Source organism: Mucor mucedo (genome assembly GCF_025094135.1).
Source record: "Mucor mucedo strain NRRL 3635 chromosome Unknown EV154scaffold_70, whole genome shotgun sequence".
Lineage (NCBI taxonomy): Eukaryota > Fungi > Mucoromycota > Mucoromycetes > Mucorales > Mucoraceae > Mucor > Mucor mucedo.
The window spans coordinates 133,402-148,899 of record NW_026252354.1 but is presented as its reverse complement, the minus strand read 5'-3'; the positions used below and the strand labels follow the sequence as shown (position 1 = coordinate 148,899).

At 36.0% G+C, this 15,498-nt stretch overlaps 6 protein-coding genes across 6 annotated transcripts; 5 read left to right on the top strand and 1 right to left on the bottom strand.

The window, feature by feature from the left end:
- Window positions 1–633: 633 nt before the first annotated feature.
- EV154DRAFT_514682 (serine protease 1) lies at window positions 634–2,244 on the top strand. The gene has a single exon (XM_051602170.1). The coding sequence runs from the start codon at window positions 672–674 to the stop codon at window positions 2,019–2,021; it is 1,350 nt and encodes a 449-aa protein (XP_051455867.1). The 5' UTR covers window positions 634–671; the 3' UTR covers window positions 2,022–2,244.
- Window positions 2,245–3,053: 809 nt separating this feature from the next.
- On the top strand, window positions 3,054–3,677 carry EV154DRAFT_423808 (uncharacterized protein; the record flags this gene model as incomplete). Its single annotated transcript, XM_051596158.1, has 1 exon — window positions 3,054–3,677. The coding sequence occupies one exon, from the start codon at window positions 3,054–3,056 to the stop codon at window positions 3,675–3,677; it is 624 nt and encodes a 207-aa protein (XP_051455866.1).
- A 1,614-nt stretch (window positions 3,678–5,291) lies between these two features.
- EV154DRAFT_514679 (Sodium/sulfate symporter) lies at window positions 5,292–7,495 on the top strand. The gene is made up of 8 exons (XM_051602169.1): window positions 5,292–5,441; window positions 5,507–5,669; window positions 5,725–6,089; window positions 6,142–6,324; window positions 6,377–6,648; window positions 6,701–6,853; window positions 6,909–7,202; window positions 7,267–7,495. Exons 1-8 carry the CDS (start codon window positions 5,321–5,323, stop codon window positions 7,420–7,422), a joined length of 1,707 nt encoding a protein of 568 aa, XP_051455865.1. The 5' UTR covers window positions 5,292–5,320; the 3' UTR covers window positions 7,423–7,495.
- Window positions 7,496–9,544: 2,049 nt separating this feature from the next.
- On the top strand, window positions 9,545–11,536 carry EV154DRAFT_592252 (6-phosphofructo-2-kinase-domain-containing protein; the record flags this gene model as incomplete). Its single annotated transcript, XM_051606914.1, has 10 exons — window positions 9,545–9,618; window positions 9,675–9,817; window positions 9,876–10,045; window positions 10,099–10,179; window positions 10,238–10,279; window positions 10,341–10,460; window positions 10,519–10,581; window positions 10,637–10,789; window positions 10,842–11,048; window positions 11,120–11,536. 10 exons carry the CDS (start codon window positions 9,545–9,547, stop codon window positions 11,306–11,308), a joined length of 1,242 nt encoding a protein of 413 aa, XP_051455864.1. The 3' UTR covers window positions 11,309–11,536.
- Window positions 11,416–13,278, bottom strand: EV154DRAFT_423826 (Homeodomain-like protein; the record flags this gene model as incomplete). Its single annotated transcript, XM_051596161.1, has 1 exon — window positions 11,416–13,278. The coding sequence occupies one exon, from the start codon at window positions 13,276–13,278 to the stop codon at window positions 11,416–11,418; it is 1,863 nt and encodes a 620-aa protein (XP_051455863.1).
- A 1,695-nt stretch (window positions 13,279–14,973) lies between these two features.
- EV154DRAFT_592250 (uncharacterized protein) lies at window positions 14,974–15,461 on the top strand (the record flags this gene model as incomplete). Its single annotated transcript, XM_051606913.1, has 2 exons — window positions 14,974–15,080; window positions 15,131–15,461. The coding sequence occupies 2 exons, from the start codon at window positions 14,974–14,976 to the stop codon at window positions 15,390–15,392; spliced, it is 369 nt and encodes a 122-aa protein (XP_051455862.1). The 3' UTR covers window positions 15,393–15,461.
- Between the last annotated feature and the right edge of the window lie 37 nt (window positions 15,462–15,498).

Here is a 15,498-nt window from a genome sequence, read left to right as displayed (position 1 = left end):
ATGCGTCAAGGCGTACAAGTTGAAAGATAAAATAATGCATTAAAATTGCGTTAGTTGGGTTACACGATTCGATATCATTTAAATGAAACCACCTTGTGCTTTAAGAATAACCCCCTTAGTCGTCTATGATGACTGTAAACACGTATTTTCCAAATTAAGCACATCTTCCATAATGATAACAACATGGAAAGCAATTGATCATCACCCCAATGGTTGATTGGTACACTTATCGGGTTTTTAATCTACGATGATAGCGCGCACCTCCTTCCACCCCCTGTGAATGATATGATTGTGTCGTGAGAAGTAGGTCAGCAGTGATAAAATGGAAAAAAAAAAGGCCAGCAAAAAAAAAAAAGAGATAATCAGCACCTGTTGTTTGAACTAACTCTACTGGAGAATGTCCAATTAAACTAAATATGTATTAAGAAAATAAACAACATTTATATAATTATGTACGAATAAATACAGTGTTTCCACCCTCAAACACAAAAAGTGAGGTTATAAAAATAAAAAAAATCATCGGGTGTGTGTGTAACCGGGCGTCACCTGAATCTATAACATCATCATCTGCTCCCGTCTTATCAAAACATATAAATAGTATAAACATTACTGGTTTTTTTCTTTTGATTATTTATTTTTTATCCAAAAAATACTTTTTTTAAAACATCATTATGAAACTCAGTCTTATTGCCAGTGCTTTGTTAGTCGCTACCGTTGCTAATGCAAAGCCTCTTTCTTTCCAAGAAGATGACAGTATGGCTCCTTTGTATATTTCTTCTGAAGCCGAAACTATCGCAAATTCTTATATTGTTGTCCTCAAAGATCATTTGAGTGTTAATGACATCAAGGAACACGCTAGCTGGATTAGTTCCATGTCGACCAAGGAACACGCTTTTGCTGATTGGTTGAATCCTCATACCACCACAGCTGGCATTGAACACGTATACGACACACCCAAACTCAAGGGTTATTCCGGTAAATTTGATGGAAATGTGCTGAGAGCTATTCGTCAATCCGAAGACGTTGCTTTTGTTGAGCACGATTCTATGGTTTATGCAAATGAACTTCAACGTAATGCTCCCTGGGGACTTTCTCGTGTATCTCATCCTGATCCTCTTACTTTCAAGAACTATCAAAAGTATCAATACGATCCCAATGGTGGTAAAGGTATCAAGGTTTATGTTATTGATACTGGTGTCAATGTAGATCATACTGATTTTGGTGGCCGTGCTATTTGGGGTAAGACTGTACCTAATGGTGACCGTGATGAGGATGGAAATGGTCATGGTTCTCACTGTGCTGGTACTATCGGTGGCTCAAGATATGGTATCGCAAAGCAGGCTACTCCTGTTGCTGTTAAAGTTTTGAGATCCAATGGTAGTGGTACCATGTCTGATGTTGTTAGAGGTGTTGATTGGGCTACAACTGAACATTTAAGAGAGGCTGCTCATGCTCAAGATAAGGGAACTAAATATAAGGGCGCAGTTGCAAATATGAGTTTAGGCGGTGGCAAATCGCCTTCTTTGGATTTAGCAGTCAATGGCGCAGTGGAATCTGGTATTGTCTTTGCTGTTGCCGCTGGTAATGACAATTCTGATGCATGTTCTTATTCTCCCGCTGCCGCAGAGCTTGCCATTACTGTTGGTGCCTCCACAATCAATGATGAAAGAGCCTACTTCTCTAACTATGGTGAATGTGTTGACGTATTTGCCCCTGGTTTGAATATCTTGTCTGTTTGGAGAGGTAGTAGATATGCAACCAATACAATTTCCGGTACTTCCATGGCATCACCTCATGTTGCCGGTCTTGCTGCATACTTTTTAAGTTTGGAAGAAGGAAAGGTTACACCTAAGCAGATCAAGGATAAGATTTTGAGATTGGCAACAAAGGATGCTCTTGATAAAATCCCTGCTGATACCCCCAACTTGTTGATTTACAATGATTCCGGTGAAAAGGATTTCAAGAGAAAGTTAACAGACGGTGTTGACGGTGTATTAAAGGAATTCTTTGGCGATATCTAAATTGGTAACGCTTTGTTTATATTTGTATGTTTCTTTATTTTGTATATGTAAATCATATCTTTCTCCCTCCCTTTGTGCCATTATTACCCTCTCTCTATGTACTTTCTTTGTTTCAATACCTTTTACGATCACACACTATGTTATGCTACCGTTTTTTTATTTCAACCAAATGTCACATTAAAAATAAAAAAAAAATCAGCAAAATTATCATAACCACTATATCTACTGTACTTGTCCACATGACCAAATGTTATCATTTACCACATTTATGATGGATTTAGAAATTATTGGGTACTCTCGGGTGCATAAAAATATTAATTTCTGAAAATAGTACATCAGAAGACGCACAAATTTCATGCATGGATAATTTTTACTGCGGTTATCTTTTTGCAATGTAAAAATCAGCTCACAGTTCGAATTTTAATATTATTGCATTGAATGGAGATAATCATATTCTGTAAGGTTGCGCAATTATTTTGCTGTTACAGGTTGATCAATATGTGATGGTGCAACTTACTTAATGTTGAACCATGTTCGATACAAAGACGCCGAAGACTTTAGACTTTTGGATCTTTATTACTTAAAATTAAGAAATTCTCGTCTAATGTGAGTTCGATAAATGTTCACCACTAAACACCTAAATATAAGGATTCGCTAATATTTATTTACTCACGCCACCACGTTGTTAAATTTGCAACACATATTTTCCTTCTGACCAATACATCCAATCTCGATCTGCAGCAGTTGACTCTTAGCCAATAGAATTGTCGTTGCCGATCAAATGATGGATGAATGATGCACTTATTTCAGGAAATTCATTTAGCACAGAAAAAATTGGCTCCGCGCGGGTACGACAGATTTACGAAATGTTTAACGTATTGAGCATGTTTCATACAAGGGTAGATATTGACGTCAATTTGCGGTCATCATTAGCAATATCCTGCAAAAAAAATAAAGGCCGTATAAATATGATAGAAGAAAAGGTTTATCTATGTTCATTAATACATCCTTACATTAACAAAAAAAATTAAAATGACAAACGTAAGCAGAGCAGCTAGTAAATTTGGCGAATGGGTTGGCTTAACAGGAGCTCCTGGTTTCTTCAAATCTGAAAACGTTATCGACCTAATCATTGCTGATCACAGAGAAGCTGAATCTCTTTATGACAAGTATAAAGCCACCACGGATCAAGACGAAAAGCAACTTATCGCAAACAACTTGGTCAAGGTTTTAGTAAAGCATGACGAATGTGAACAACTGCTGGTTTACCCCTTGTTAAGGGAAAAAATTGGTGGCGAAAGAGGCGAGCAGCTTTATGAGAGAAGCTTGAAAGAGCATCAAGACCATCGTGAGTTATTGTATAATGTCAAGTGTACCAGTCTTAAAACCGATCCTGAGTTTGACGCAAAGTTACAAAAGGCTATAGACTCTGTGTTCCACCATGTTAAAGAAGAGGAGGAGGAAGTATTGCCTCTTTTAAGAGAACATGTCACTGAAGACGAGCTCAGATACGTAGGTACGTCATTCAAGGCCCATAAACCTTTGACTGCTACAAGACCTCACCCAAGTGCCCCAGCTCAAGGATACCCCGCCGCTTTGGCTAATGTTGTCTTGAAACCAATTGATATGGTAAGAGATATGCTCGAAGGACACTAAACGCAAAGGAATATCGTGCATCATAGCTTTATATCAATCAATCAGCGATAAAATAAATAAAAAAATATTGATTAGTTAACTCTCGATGAACTTTTAAAATGTATGACTTGAAAAATGAGTCAAGTAAGATGATATTCCCTCATATTTAGGTTTCTGCAAAGTACTCTTGAAATTATGCAAACAACATGTACGATTTATTATTAGACCTGTCTGGCCACTTATGCTAAGGCTCTGGTTTCAGGATCGGTGATAAAGCATTATTTATAAAACAGCCACCGTTCAATCAACCTTCCGTCAAAAAGTGTTGATACAAACTTAATTGTTGTCTGCATCCCTGACCATGATGTTGTAGCTTTAAAAGTCAGACCACTCACCAAAGTTCCACATAACCTGATTTTGCCTAAGCCTTCAAAAGGTATTTAATCAAATAATACTTCTCGGATTCAAACATATTGAACAGGTAATTATGTTTAATATATCCTCTTGTCAAATAAATGACATTTTTGGCATTACAGGTTCTTTCACTATTAATTTACAGGGAATTTAAGGTTAAGTTGTATGTGTGCGTGTGTGTGTGTGCGTGTGCAAATAGGGAGGGGTGAGCGGATAAATTATTACACATAGATATGTATAACGCGACCCTGCATTTTGTTGAGAAATTTTTACTAGTTAAAGCCAAAATCACTCATCATTCGGTCCAAACCGGTGACAAGAATACAACGAACATTTAGAAAAACTAATACATACAAATCGTTCATGTACCTGGATCAAACTAATAAAACATGTGCGTAATTAGGACATAAGAGTGAGGTGTAATTGATCATTACAAATCAATATACATTACGAACATATTGTACTCGTTTCAGCTTTTATCATTGCTTAGGAAATAAATCCATGACCTGAGTACACTTGATATCATCATAAGGACCATTTCTTTTAGAAGAACAAAGTATGCAGGAGAGTCACAAGAAAGCAAGGTAAATTTTACTTGCAAATATCTTAATCATTAGATATTTAGAATATTTAATTAATAAAGATCAGCTCCGTAATAAGAAAACCGTAAATTGAATTTCAGGAACTAGTATTCCTTGATTGATTCACATCAAATGTGTGAAAAACTATCAAATGTCTTTTGAAGCTGCTTTTGAAATTAGGGTACGGTACACAAGACCAACACAATATAGGGCTGATGAGATCATTGAACTATATTTCAGGTCGTGGTGTCAACAAGTCATTTGTTAGGTAGTACATAGAACAGACAAGTAAGAAAGACTAAATCACATGGGTTCAACATTACAACTTTTTACATGTTATTATAATAGTGATATACCAAGAAAGAATATATCTGATTTCAAAAATTCAAATTATTACCAGTAATGCATTGGCCCGGCGTTGCGGAGGAAAGCAAGAAAAGTAGCAGTTAACTAATAGACTTTCGGGAATGCAATAATCTTCTTTTACCCCACGCTGTCCACATAAAAAATGGTCAAATCAGCTGCATTTAACTTTAAATTTTTATGACCTTTATAATATAAAATCCTATATTTGGCAAAAGAAATTTATGTATAAGTACTGAGGATTTTTTGAGGAAAAAATTATCATCTTCTCTAGTCAGTTTTTTTTTTAAAAATTTCTTCTCAATCATGACTACAAGCTGTGGGGATGGCGAATCGGCGGATCGGGGTAACGTAATACTGCCTGACGAAAACACGGCATTACTGCCCGTAGAAAGCAACGCATCAACAATTATAAACTATAGAACACGTATGTAAAAAAAAGAAATAATTGCCCACAAATATTTACATTTCCTAAAATATCATCTTTTGTAGCCTCTCCAGTAGATCAAAAAAGTACCTTTATTTACCAGTTCAAACGAACAAATGTTTACAAACTTTTGCCTTCGCTTTCTCTTGGATGTTTAATCTGGTTTGGAAGTACTCCTACTGATGAATTGTCAGTCACATCAATCAGGTTACTTGCGGTATTTATGAGGTAATATTATAAATTAGAGTACTTTTTATAGCCATTAATAGTTGTTATATGCCAGTTGTATATTTGCGTTAATTACCACATCAATTGATATATCTGTACTTGTATTGAGTGCACTCACGTTATTGTCCGTGACATATTCGTTCCAATGTATAGATCACACTACTGGAATTAGTACAGAGTGTCGACTGTGCGGGGAAGAAAATCCCTTGACAGGGCTTCCATATGACTGCTCAGGCGGAAAAGAGTCTTTCCATCATTCCCTCGAAGGCTTCTCTAGCTCAGTTGTCTGGCTCATCTTTGCTGCTTTTCATTTAGGAAAGGCCGTAGAAGTAACTCAACTCGGAAAAAGAATTTCCCTGATGATGATTCGTTCTTTTGGAAAACGAGTCATAGGTCTGGCTTATGCGGTTCTACTTTCAGGTACAACAATTTTTTTTTTAGTAATTTCTCAATTATTCACACAGAAAAATAGAGTTATTACTAGCCCCTTTTGTACCAAGTAATACTGCTCGTGGTGGTGGAATTGTGTTACCTGTAGTTCATTCAATCGCAACCACCTTGGGTTCTACACCTTCCCATCAACCAAAAGTAGGTGGCTTTTTAATGCTGGTGGGAGCTCATGCTAATCTGTTGTCTGCATCCATGTTCTTAACAGGTAAGCTATAAACAATATTTCTAAAATGTGCGGTCTTTAATTTCCTTTTTAGGTATGGCACCAAATCCTATTGTCATTGCTAAGGCAAACGCATTATACCCGGATTTGCAATTCAACTTTATGACCTGGATCCAAGGAAGTTGTGTTCCCGCGTTAATTTGTGCCGCCTTTTTGCCTTTAATACTCTCTTGGTCATGCGGATTATTCAAATCAAAAGACAATGACGAAGAGGAATCACAGCAAATAAAAATTGATGGTGATAGTATTATTCAACACGCAGCAAAACAACTTGGTGAAATGGGCACTATGTCTATAAAAGAGCTGGTACGCTTAAATAAGACATTTATCTTTTCAAAACTAACATTTCTCCCCTTAGCAACTCTGTTTTGTTCTTCTTGGCTGTCTTGTTCTGTGGATATCTTCTGGATATACCAATATAGACTCCACTTTAGTTGCCCTGATAGGAATTGTTGCATTGTTGCATATGGGTACTATTCAATGGACCGATGTTGCCAATAACAAAAATGCAGTAAGTTAATGGTTTTTTCTAGTGTTTATGTACAAATACTTACGTTGTATCATAGTGGGAAACATTATTCTGGCTTGGCGGATTTGTGACTATCGCTAGCCAATTATCTGAAGCTGGAGCATCACAGTTTTTAGGACATAAAATTTCAGCGACCATCATACATTTGCAGTTGCCTGCGGTACCTGCTTTAGCAATTGCTTATTTTCTCACAACGTTCATCTTCTCTTCACTCAGCGCACATACTGTTGCCTTTGTGGCTACCTTTCTGGATGCAGGTCATGCTTTGGGTGCAAATCCAATGATCCTGACCTGTTTATTGGCGTACTTTGGAGCATTGGGCGGTTGCATGGTAAGAAACGCCCCCTCTTTTCACGATATGTATAAACAAAGACTAAAATCAGAAACTACTTTAGACCAACTTCTCTACTGGTAGTTTGGCAATGTATTATGCCCCCGGATACATAACACGATCAAAATGGTTTATTGTTGGAGGTCAAATGGCACTGTTTTATTTGCTAATCTATTTTACAGCCGGTATGGCATGGTGGAAGTTGTTGGGATGGTGCTAAAAAGACAATGCATTACTTCACACTTAGATACAAATCCCAATAAAAAATATACCCTTTTTTTTTATTAAAGTAATTGAAATTTCACACATACTAACATGTATAAATAATGATTACTCTTAACGTAAGTCATATCTACATTCGGCAAAATTTGTATAATCCCGACCAAAACTGAAAATTGACATTAGTATTTTACTGACTATGGCTTTTAGTACCCCCATTCATAATATCTAACTCCACTATATCTGATGTTAGATGTGTATAAATCCAAATATTGCGCACTTCTTATAGTTCATATGTTTGAAATGTGAGGTTCTTAAAATGTTTGACAAATCTACAAACCCGAGCTCTCCATTGATATCTATATTTAGTTGACCAAATATAGTGTCTTTTTACTGCAGACAGGGTTTTTTTATAAATGTTTGCTTACAGATCTTGTTTACATTGATAATTGAAATCTGGCTGCATTCATAAAAAGGCAGAAAATAAAGCTTTAGTGTATACAACAGACCAGTTGAGAGATCAATACCGAGAAGTTATCAACACAAATATATGCGCTAAAATCATTTACATCTGATTTATGCTGTCTCAACGAAAGTGTTTGTAAGACAATAAGTTTAATTAAATATACAAAATAGTCCTTTATTCACTCTGGTAATTATTTGGTCTTGTATCGTTAGCTATGGGTTCTCCGTATTATATAGTTGAGACATTAGCATAGTGACTGGATAGATATGGTACATTATAGTTGATATCTTGATATAATATCTAAACAGATATTATAGTTGGGACCTTGACATAATGGTTGATATTAGGCAAATTGGTAAATTAGTAGATCATTACAGTAATTATGACATCAAACCAGCAATGGGAAGAAATAACGTGTGCTTGCTATTCAAAAGCCTATCGACTATATCCTTGCAGATAAAATAACTGGTACGTGGACGTTGCCAACATGGTTAAAATAAACTCTTTGTAATTAAATAGATAATTGCCAGCTTTAAATGTGACATACAATCACTAGCGGAGGCCTTTTTAATTGTTTTGTTAGGTTTGCAGTTATAGTGTAGTTCTTCCTCTTTTTTAGGCCACATAATTACAGTGACAAACACTGTTTTTTTATTTCTCGCGTAAAGAATCTTTTTCAAAAACAGATGCTTGCGTTTTACACACCAATATTTTGGACTTGAGCTAAATTTGTTGCCATGTACACACATACAAGTGTTGAAACCTTATTAACGGGTAAACCCTGAAAAACACGATAGCTGCCCGAAAGAAGAGAGAGAACAACACTATATGAGCGTAAAAGGAGGCAACAAGACTATTTGAGCTTGAGAATTGAATCCATATATCTGAGAAGAAATTATTATGACTATTTTTTTTTTTTTGATTATCAAGCAGAAAGGGTCTTTAGACCCTTTTTTTCAATAAACCCAAATTGGAAACAGGTTGGCGCACTTTAAAAAAAGACGTAGTAGTAGTAGCTTATGAATTGTGAGAAAATACTTCCGTAATAGTATGGGCGAAGTTTGCGGGATAATGATTTTGGCCATTTGGTATCAACAGTGATGTTCATTATATATATATATATATATAAACAGAAAATCTAGCATCAATCAAGTAAAAAAGTCACGTAGGGGTAGACAAGGATCAAAAATAAAAAGTAGACTTAAAACGAGATCTTACGAGACATACCTTTGTGTATACTTTTAATTTGTTTAAATTTTGGGTGGATCATCATTACTAAAAACATTGGTTCGTTACCAAACTGCAGGGCATCTCAAAGAGTATTAAAAGGCATTGTTAGCCTGTGATTTACAAGGTACCATTTTGACGTGATTAGTTAAAGATTATTTTGATTCGCCTGAAAAAAGAAAGTAAACTTGTCTGGTAATGCAGGCAGTGCTGTAAAAAGTATATAATCCAGCTGTTTCTATAAAGTGATATATTTGACAGCTGATTTTTTAGACGCTCGCACAGATTTGACATCAAACACCTCCTGTTTTTAGGTCAACTTTTGAAACCCCTTTAGCACCAACAACAAGCTTAATTAAAAATTCCATAAAGTCTCATTTTCCCTTTTATTTTCCTTCTTCTTTCTTTTCTTTATTTTTACTTATTATAAATGGCAGCACAATTATATGAGACCACAAGTGGTCGTTTGTTTCATGCAGGTGCAGTTGCAGTGATTACTGTTGGGTAAGAAAAAGCAAGTATTTTTGTTACTGTTTACGTTACTAAATGCCCATTGGCAGTTTACCAGCTCGTGGTAAGACTCATGCCTCCAGATCTCTTTGTCGTTACATGCGTTGGCTTGGTGTCTCTACCAAAGTCTTCAGTGTTGGTAACTACAGAAGAGAACGTTTAGGCTCACTTTCTGAAGATTGGTTTGATCCAAGTAAGTTTCACCTTGGTAATGTACTAATTTACAATCTATTCACGTCATGACTTTTCAGATAATAGCAAGGCTACTGAAACTCGTTTGCAAGTAGCCGACGAATGTCTTGATGATCTTATTAGCTGGCTTCAAACAGGAGGTGGTCAAGTGGCTATTTTCGATGGCAATAATGTCACAGAAACCAGAAGAAAACAAATTCACGATAAGCTATTAGCCAATGATATCCATGTATGTTGAACACTTCTTTTCGCACAGACTAACCAAACTAACTGTTTCTATAGCCTTTATTCTTGGAATTTATTTGTAATAAGCCCGACATCATTCTAGCTAATATTAGAAGTGTCAAAATTTCGTCACCAGATGTAAATATTTGCTAATTTTATATGGTAACTATATACTGATAATCATTTATCAACTTAGTATGTTGGATGGGATCCAGAGGAGGCTGTTAAGGACTATAAGGTAAGAAGAAGAAAAAAAAAGGAATTATAGGGCATAGAAAGTAATTTCGTCTATTTATTAGCGCCGGATTAAACAACATGAAGATAACTATGAAACAATAACAGATACTTCGCTGCCTTTTGTTAAGAACATGAACGCTGGCGAGCAGTTTATTGTAAACAACGTGATAGGATATCTCCAGGTAAACAACAGCAATATTTAATGTACAACTAGTATTTAACATTATGTAAATTTTATAGTCACGTATCGTATATTACCTCATGAATCTCCATATTCAACGTCGTACAATTTATTTCGCACGGGTATGTCCTCCAAAAAAAGTTGAAATGTCTTGTATTCTAACAACTATCATCATAGTCCGGTCCTTCTCTGAACGATAACTCTTATAAGGCCGATGCTAATCTTTCTCTCGAGGGAGAACAATATGCCGAAAAATTAAAGGAATTCATGTTGAACTATCATGAACAAAAAAATGCCAGTAGGGTACCCGATGAGCAACGTCCTTTAACAGTAAGTCATCTCTTTTATATGATATGGGATGGGGTTTTTAACGTCGCTATAGATTTGGACGTCAACGCAAAAGAAGGCACTGGAAACAGCCATTCCTTTTATTAATGCAGGTATTCCTGTTAGACAACAATCAGTCCTCAACCAGTTGAATCCCGGTGAGTCTGATGGTTTATCTCCTGCTGAATTAAAAGAACGTTTTCCTGAAGAAATCGCCAAAGTTCGCGAGAACCCATATCGTCATAGATATCCACGTGCAGAGGTAAGCGAAATTATACACAAAGACGAAATCATACTAATAAAAAAAATCATGCATTTTTATTATGTATTTAGTCGTACCATGATTTAGCTGTAAGATTGGAATCGGTCATTATGGAACTCGAACGTGAAAAGAATGATGTCTTGATCGTAGCCCATGAAACAGTATTGCGTTGTTTGTATGCATATTTGTTAGATAGACCTGCATCCGTAAGTTTTATCAATTCATACACACATGATCCATATATTAATCCTCTTGAATAGGAAATTCCAACCATTTCCATCCCTCGCTACTGTCTTATAGAAATTACACCTTCGGCTTATGGCTGCAAAGAATCTCGAATGGAAATAAATTAATTCTTTTTATTGTTTTAAAAAGCAAACCTGTGTCCTTTACGTTGCATGTACATATATTTAGATCTACATGACAAATCTGAACGGCCAGTGTTTAATTCCTTTGCGACAGTAGACCACATACTCTGCTTAGACGATTTGCTTCTTTGTAGTTTCGTTTTCTGTACAATTTCTAGCAACTGCATTTCTTCTTCATAATTCCAATGCCCTTTAGTGAAGCCGCCCTTTAAGGTGTAAGTCCACCGTACGCGACATTGCTTTGGTGTGCGGCCATGTATCATTTTTGATACTTGAGCCCATACGGATTTATCATCAAGCTCATCCTTATATCTGCTAACAGCAAATTTTAATGCCTTGTCCTCGTCCTCAGTCCACAATTTCGAAGCGTCACTACCATCCGCATCAAGTCCTGTCTTATGTTGGAAGTGCCACCAGCGCATAATTTGTTCTGGTGTACGCGAAGGTAAGTACGTCATTCGGATAGCAGCCCAATTACATCCAAACATCTGTATTCCCTCCTTAATAAGAGACTTTTCAGCATCTGATAGTTGTTTTTTCTTAATGATTGGAGGATCACTGTCCTTAAATTTTAATACACGATGCCATCTATAAACACATTGTCGTTTGTTTCGGTTGGGTATATGTTTTGCAATGGTGTCCCAATTAGATGCGCTGTATTCATTCACTAGTCTTAGCAAGATATCATCTTCTTCCTTCGACCATTCACCTTTTGTAATACTAGATACTGAAAGATGCTCATCGTACTGATTTTTACATTGATGCGCATCCCTTCCAAAGAATTGTTTGGATATTTTTTTCCAATCCTTGTATCCTAATGATTCTACACCCTTCTTTTGTAATTGCTCATTGACCAATTCATCTAATTTTACTAGGTCGTCTTGATCCCAATGACCAGTCTGGTGTATGTTTATGTTGTTATCCGGCAATTTTTGTATGGTTGTTTCTTGTTTGAGCCAATTACATACTAATTTAGCCACTCTTGCTCTCCAAAGAGGGCCATTTTCAAGACTTTGCTTTTCCAAAGCATCGCCATATAAAAAAGTAAATTCTTCGTCATAGCGCACTGTTGACCAAAACTTACGGAAACAGCTCAACCTATTTCTGCCAGGCAAATCCTCGGCTACCTTCACAAAGTCACCCTTGAATCGATCTACTCGTTCCCAAAATAACCTGGTCTCTTCGTTTGTCCACGGACCTTTGTTCAATGTAGGGTCCAATTCACTCATCCAGATCGCACTGCACTTCTCTGGTGTTCTTCCTGGTAACCCTTCTGCCACTTTGTTCCAATCTTGGCCAAATACAATGGTTCTTCGAAGCAACGTGTCCAATTCATCATCTTCCCATTTTTCTTTATTGACGTTGGGATCTAACTGCGAGCGATAATGATTTCGGATTTGACTGCGGCTTCTCTCAGGTAAGTACTGTGCAGCAATACGTGTCCATGCGTATCCATACTCAGCAACTCCTTTTAAAACCAATTCGTCTTCTTCCTTCGTCCAACGTGCGTTTTGACATTTCGACAAACTATACCACTCATTAGCAATTCTTCTTGAAGATCGTTTAGGTAAATACTGCTCACTAATTTTGGCCCACTGTCCTTTGCCGAATTTTGAAACGCCTTCCTTTAAAAGATTTTTTTCATCAAGAGAGAAGGGCCCTTTAGTCAGTGTGGGGTTCAATATATCAGACCAACGTGTTTGACATTGGTTGGGTGTTCGGTTAGGTAGACAATGTTGAACGAATTCATGCCATTTAGTGCCATTATGTGCCACGTAATTTCGTAATAGATCGTCCTCCCAAGGTACCCATTTGGCATCGGACGTTTGTTGAATAAAACGTCTTTGCAAGCTTAACGACATAAAAACTGCATTGTTCGAATTTCTGGTCGGTGGTTGCTTTATGAAAGGGTATTTGCGTATCAGAGATACAAGCATGGTTCGAGGTAAAGAGAACTCGTAAAAAAGATGAATTCCTAGACATGATGTGCCCAATCAAAACTCTGAAAATGACAGGATTGGCTTTTAAAGGAAATTCACGTCCCTTTAAAATAAATAGTATGGCAAAAGTTGCGTACAATAGTGATATTGACTACAATATTTGGTTAGTATAATTTCTGCCTTCAAAAAAGTCTTGATGTGTGCTAAATCTGAAAAACCTCGATAATTCGGATTTGTAACCAGTTGCCTTGGCCAATATTGGTAATAAAGGTTAGACATATTTTGGTTCAAATATATTCAGAGTGACCTTGTTTAAAAAAGGGGTATCTCCTTTGTGAAGGATGATAGTTTTTGGTTTACTAAAAACAGCGAGACAATATGAATGAATGTTTGATTCCACCCTTGTACAATTTAGATGCTTTGTGGTCATGACTTACCTCACAGCTTACACTACCAATATTAGGAGCTTTCATGGTTTGACTATATGATAGTGGCAGAAATCATAACGTTATTCTATCAGGAACTTTTATTATTGAACAACTAGTAGCATTCATTTGTTGTCTGACAAAATTGAACCCCACATATCAATGCGACTAACTTCAATTATTGTACTATAAGACAGATAATCAACTTATAATAGAGTGTGTCAATTGCAAGTATCAACAGCTTTGAAATTCAAATGTAAGCAAATCCAATGACAACATTCACTGACGGATAAATGATTTTGGTTTTTTTGTTCTCTGTTAATTCAATCTATTTTTTTTTTTTTTTTTTTTTTTTTTTTTGGGTACATTATAGGGATGACAATATGATGGATATACGTAAGATCTGCTCTATCAATTTCAGGAAAATTTTTATTCTAAAAAAATAATTGCATCAGCATAGACGTGTATTGCAAAATATGTTCCTCTCCATAAAATGTATCACAAAATACCGAGTGCAAAGCCATGACAGCTACTATTTTAGAGTCTGTACTATCAAAAAATTTTCTAGTTAGTCAAATTCGAATATGCAAAGTAGGGTTGCGACGAATAAAACAGACTTGTACATTATGGAAAGATTTCAAGAAAATGTAAAACCTAGATATGCATGAAATCCATATAATTTGTATCTTGTGACGCATAAACCCTCGTTTTTTATTTTTGGCAATGATACCAAAAGTACTTTCGACATTATCAATTCATTCTGATACTGTCAAAATAGAACGGGAGTTTCTTTATTACAGTCTGTACGGACTAAACCAAAAGAAAAAGGTATCTAAAAATAAAAAAAGGAGCGACCCAATCTAGGATAAAAAATCTGTACCACAAGTTATACATTTGGCGCTGTTGACCACATTTTGTAGCTTTTAATCAATGTCTTATGAAGTATGTGCTGAATTCAGAATCAAGATAGCAGATCTAATAAGTATAAAGCTTCCAAAATAGCTATTTAATACGACTTAAAACCAAAACCTACAAATGCTTTGGTCCGTTTAATTAATTTTGAAAGTAATGCGCCAATGTAAATGTACTCTATTATATTTATGACGTTATAAGTGATAGACTGATATAAATTGACACCAAAAACAGAGTTCGATTATCTTTTTCTTTTACGTTCAATAAATTTATTTACGAAATGATGGATAAGGATCCCATATGCGTTCTATGTGGTAAAGCATTTTCAGAAAAGTCTTCTTCTACTATGTGCGCTATTGTTTGCGGCCACACATTTCATCGAGATTGGTAAAAAGCTGTAACATATCCGTAAAAAATATCATACTGAACTGCTATAGTATCGATTCTTGGTGCAAATTGTTGGATTACTGCCCCGTCTGTAGAAAATTTCTAGGTGAAGACTTTCCGTATAATATCAAGTTCATGTATAAGGACTCTCCAGAGAAACAATCCCATGAAAAAACAGACCATATATTGAAGAAATTTAAGCAATCCCACGAACATATTGTGGTTTCAGAAGGTCTTCTTGAAAAGGTTAAAAAACTCCATGAAATTTTTGAGGAACTGAAGTCTTTCTTCGACAGTGACGACAGCGATTAAACGGTATTAATATGACTATATGCAAATATTTCTCTCTCGTATATCACATAAATAAACTATTGACCCGCCTTTTCTTTTTACATCATTTCTTTAACCCTTGGCGACT